At 59.9% G+C, this 4807-nt stretch overlaps 1 protein-coding gene across 1 annotated transcript in view; it reads left to right on the top strand.

Moving 5' to 3' along the window:
• Positions 1–4807, top strand: part of OCA2 (OCA2 melanosomal transmembrane protein) — a 99879-nt gene that overhangs the window by 11069 nt on the left and 84003 nt on the right. Inside the window, exons 2-3 of the mRNA XM_006167291.2 lie at positions 363–461; positions 2793–2981. Coding sequence (XP_006167353.1) covers positions 363–461; positions 2793–2981 — 288 coding nt within the window. The remainder of the gene's footprint in view (positions 1–362; positions 462–2792; positions 2982–4807) is intronic.

Raw genomic sequence — 4807 nt, 5'->3', positions numbered from 1 at the left:
TGCTGGGTGCGTGTGCATGCATGCCCAAGATCCCGAGAGGAGAATGGAGTAGAAGGGATTGCGGCATGGCCATCCCCCCCGGGGGGTGATTTTTCACTTGCTGTCTCTCTGTCTCTCTAGCAAGCGCATGTGCCCTATAGCAAAAATCTCTCAAAAAAAAAAATCCATAAAAAACAACAACAACAAAAAAAACCCCAAACCAAACCAAAACAAAAAACTCTGGCTTCTTTCAACGCAGGTGGCCTTTAGCCGAATTTCAGGGCCATCTCTCACCGCGTCTTGGGCTTGTTGACTGCAGTACCAGCTGGTAGGGCACGACCCATTTCTGTGTTGGTCACTCTGTCGCCTTTGCTCTTTTCCAGGCTGCACTCAGCCCCGCCCCAGGTCTCCAGCACCAGGTCTGACGCCCCCCACGTCACAGAAGACACCCCTTTGCTGAGGAATTCCTCACAGGAGAAAAGGTGAGAACTTTCTCCTTCTTGCCAAGTCGGGAGACCTTAGGCATTGCCCTGGAGCCCCCCGGGCTCTCTTCCTGGGATGCTCCCTGCCAGACTACAACAGCTCCTGCTGGAGAGTTCGGGAGGCCCGGTTGTTTTTCCCGGCTTGCGGACTTCCCAGTGGCCTCGAGTGTGAGCCGGCCACGATCGTGCAGCACACCTGCCCGCGGTCCGGAGGGCTGTCTCAGCCGGGGCGAAGGCGGCACTGCCTGGAGACATTACCACTGTCCCGCGGGGGCTGGGGGCCGCTAGCCTCCAAGGTGAAGCTGGGGATGCCACCTTCCGGGGTGCATAGGCCAGCCCGCCGTGAGCTGTGCTGCCCGGATACCCACAGTGCAGAAGCTGAGAAACCCTGTCCATTAGAGTCGCAGGAAAAATCCATTTTCAGCAAGGTTGGAGGGGGATGGCTCTGGGAGGTTTGGGAATTGCCCTACAAGGGCTGATCTGGGGATAGCTTCTAGATGCTTCCTCAGGGGTGCGGGGCCTGAGCCCAGGCCCTCTACCTGGTCTCCTTTCTGCAAACTTCCGAAGCCTGAGCCACCTGCTCGGTGTCCCCTGGCTCCCTGCATGTTGCCACGTTTCTGCCCACTGCCCCTGTGCACCTGTCTGGGCAGGTGGCTGACGAGCCTCCTTCGCTCCCCCAGCCTCTCCCAGCCTGGCTGCAGCAGCGTGGGGCGGGGCTCACCCCGAGTCCTAGGTTTGCAGGGTATGGATGGGCATGGGGGTCTGGCTGGTTGCCTCCCTTGCAGGGTGTTCTCCCTCCCTCTAGGAGTCCCTGACGACCAGCCATGTCTGCAAAAGTCCCACCAAGACACCTCCTCCCTCTGGCTGTCCAGGGCAGCCCACTCACGTTCAAGGGTGCTCAAACGCCTCTTCCTTGTGAGACCTTAGTCTCCCCTTCCCCCAAGGGGCCACGCTTCTCCTGGCCCTGAAGTGCCCTGGCATTCTTGTGCCTCGGAACCTGCCCTGTGCTAAGGTGACCGTGTCTGCCAGCCTGTGCCCTCTTCATCCCACGCCCAGTGCTTGGTATGGCCCGCCGCGAGCCCTCGGTGACCGGGTGGGGAGGGGTGCCGGCCGCGGTGTCCCCGTGGACCCACCTGCCTAGAGCTCGTCCACGGGGCACCACTCGCTCAGAGCTCCGTCTCTCCTGAGCAGCAGCTCTGAAGACAAGCACGTCACTCCTCTGTGCCCTCCGGCCCCTCTGCGACTTCTCGGAGCTCTTAGGGCCGGGGACGCTGCAGGACTTGCATTCTCTGGAAAGCCAGCTTTGGACGTGTGTGTCTGGGCCGGGGAACACAGCGACGGCCCTCGGCCCTGAGAGCCCGAGCTGGGGCTCGTGGAAGCCGCGTCCGGGAACAGAGCGCGGGTCAGCTCTGCTCACGGCGCTTTCCTTTCCTTTTCCTGCGTGGAGGACGAGGGCGTTGCTGGTGGGTCCCTCGGACTCTCTACCTCAGCACGTTTATTTTGATGCGGTTTCGATTTGACGGATGACCCTGGGGAACAGCTGGGGAGGCCGCGGAGGGGTTTCCTCACACCAGCGTGCCGGCAGCACGGACTGTTGCAAAGGCTGCCAGAACCACAGCCTGGCCTGACCTCTGGGCCAGACACTGCGGCTGCTGTGAGCACGCCCGCCCGCACGCCGGGCCGACGCCACCCTGCTCACGGGCCTGGGAGCCAAGGATGACTGTCCCCTAGGCCCCCACTCCCACTCACAGTTTTGCTTTTAAAAGCCGCTTGAGGATTAAGACATTCCCGCATGTTCAGGGCACCCGGAGCGCGTTCACCCAAGCAGTGTGGGGCCTGCAGGCCTTACACCTGGGCTCCTCGAACTCCTCTTGTTTTGAGTACTGTGCCTCAGTTTGCCTCTATGCTGGCAGCCCTGTGAGTTCTTCCTCGGTCACACAGGCCCGTTGCAGGAGCTGGTGGCTACTCAATGGCACCGTTGCTGGGGACAGGCCTTGCTAGAAAAACCTAGCTGCAATTTCTGTGCCACCAGAGACCTTCGAATGGGTCTTATCCTGGCCCAGGTGCAGAAGGGCCTTCAGAAGACCTTGGTAAAGTTCTGGTCTCACACACAGGCATGGGATGCCCTTCCTTATGACCTGTCTGCTCCGCGTTGGCTTGGGTCTGACCTGAGCGACCCCACCTTGGTATTGGGACCGTTCTGCACTGCACCAGCGGAGGTCCTTTACAAACCAGGGTTGCCGCCATGACATTTCATCTGTCGTGACCGAGAGGAGGTTTTGAATTTGCTACTATTTTAGGAGAAATGACCACAAAACTCTCGCTTTCCAGGTCACGGTACATGCCTGTTTACCATGGGGAATTGGTCACCCCCGAAGAGTCATGGGAGAACAGCTCAGCTGAGTGGGAGCAGAGATACCTGCTGAGCAGAGAGGCACCTGGGCTGTCTACCTCCGCCTCCTCAGAGAAGGGAGACCTTCCGGACAGCGTGCACCTCCGATCCCGCCTGCCGAAGCTGAGGTGGGCTGGCCGGAGTTCCGCCCTGGCCGGGGTGACAGCCTGGGACTAGGCTGGGGCTGTCGCTCACAGCACCCTTCCCAGCCCAGGTTCGGGTGAACAGGGTGGAGGTGTGGTGGAGGTTCTCCACATGTGGCCGGGTCGCACAAGCCCTTGGTCGTCCATCTTTCCCCGGCTTTGACACACATGTAGGGTGACCCTGCAACTTGTCACGGAGCCTGCGGGGCTGCAAGGAACCCCTATTAGAAGCTCCGGTGGCCATCCTGCTGTCTCCTCCTCTGCTGTAGTCAGGGTCTTCGTGACAGGCAGAATCTTTATCTGCAGAAGTTCCTGCGGTGGGTTAGCATCTGACCCATCAACCCGAGAAGAAAGGCTGGGGCAAAACACATCGGCAGTGCTCATTTAACCAAGGCAACCCATGGCCATCAGCACAGCCACTGAAGGGGCTGGATTACGCAGGGAACACGAGACAAGGAAGGGGCGCCAAGTTTATTTGTGTGAGAATCCAGATTGGTTTGCAGCAATAGCACAGGCGTCTGGGTGCCCATCTACTGTCTCATGGGCTGTGCGTTCCAGGAACACCGCACAGGCAGGAGTGGGTCACAAGGAACAGCGTGCAGCATGCGGTGACGTGGGTCATCTGTCCGCAGTGTCAGCAGTTAGGAAACTGAAGATGTGCCCTTGAGCAGTGATCGCAGACAGGTGCACAGGGGACGTGACTGAGACTCCATGCATGTATCTCTCTAGGCCAGATGAGTTTGAGCAGAGCTCCTCACTCCCGGGTGGCACTAGGCTGTGCTCTTTCTCAGTGCTGTCTTCGTGGTTATCGAGGAAGAGTGGGTCTAGTTCCTGTCACTGCCCGAGGACGCAGGACCCTCTTGCACTGTGGGAACCGGGACCCCAAGGCTGCACCTGTGTGGGAGGCAGGAGCTCCCTGCTGGCCTGAGCATAGGCATGCTTGCTTTGCCTGCTCCACCTGCCGGGCTTCCTCCCGTGCATGTGTTCATTTGAAGGAAGGGTGCTTTTCAGAGCAACATGTTTGCAAGCAGCATCTCTGGGGATAGAATGAGGCTTGGGAGTGAGAACCAGTGGTCCCCATTCTGCACCTGCCCTAGAGCTGCGCCACTGTGGCAGGGCCAGGTATTGGCTGCGTGTGCGTCCCTGTCCCCCGATGTCCCCTCACTCTGTAGCCGTCTGTGGGCTTGTGCCAAGAGGATACCTGCAAAAGCCCAGATGTGTGAAAAAGCAGGTGTTAGTGTCTCCCCGCCCCTACATCGGGGGGCCAGTCTTTTCTGAAGGTACTTGCAAGGTTGATTCAGAGTGTATCTATCTGCATGCCCGACCTGCCTGTGCCCAGTGAGGCCACCTTCGAAGCCCTGCTACCCCTGGGACTCTGCACAGTTTCCTGTTGATCCTCCCAACCACCATGGGAGGTCAGTGGAGGGAACCCCAAGGAGGGTGGACATCCTTTCCTGGGTCACATGGCTGGTGAGCCAGGCTAGGAGACGGGGCTTGACTCCATCCCTTGGTACTGCTGGACTGTGGGGCTGTCTCCCCCAGGACACTTCCCGACCATCCGAGGCTTCCCCGTGAGACTGGGCGCAGCCCCTCACATGCACAGGTACGCACCAGTGAGTCTGCTGTGAGGTTGGCCAAGCAGTGACACTCCGGGCTTGGGCCTGGCCCCAGGTCATTGGGACGGTACGCCCTGGCGCCATGCACACCGTTCCCCAGCCGACTGGCTAACAGCTGCAGAAGGTGCCCCGTCCCAGAGGCGAGACGTCCGAGACGGCTCGGTCAGCAGCTGAGGCCAACCACGACTGGGGGGG

This window comes from Tupaia chinensis, unplaced genomic scaffold (genome assembly GCF_000334495.1).
Source record: "Tupaia chinensis unplaced genomic scaffold, TupChi_1.0 Scaffold144682_1, whole genome shotgun sequence".
In the NCBI taxonomy this organism is placed as follows: domain Eukaryota; kingdom Metazoa; phylum Chordata; class Mammalia; order Scandentia; family Tupaiidae; genus Tupaia; species Tupaia belangeri.
Note: the sequence above shows the minus strand (reverse complement) of the source record. Positions and strands in the feature narration are given on the sequence as shown.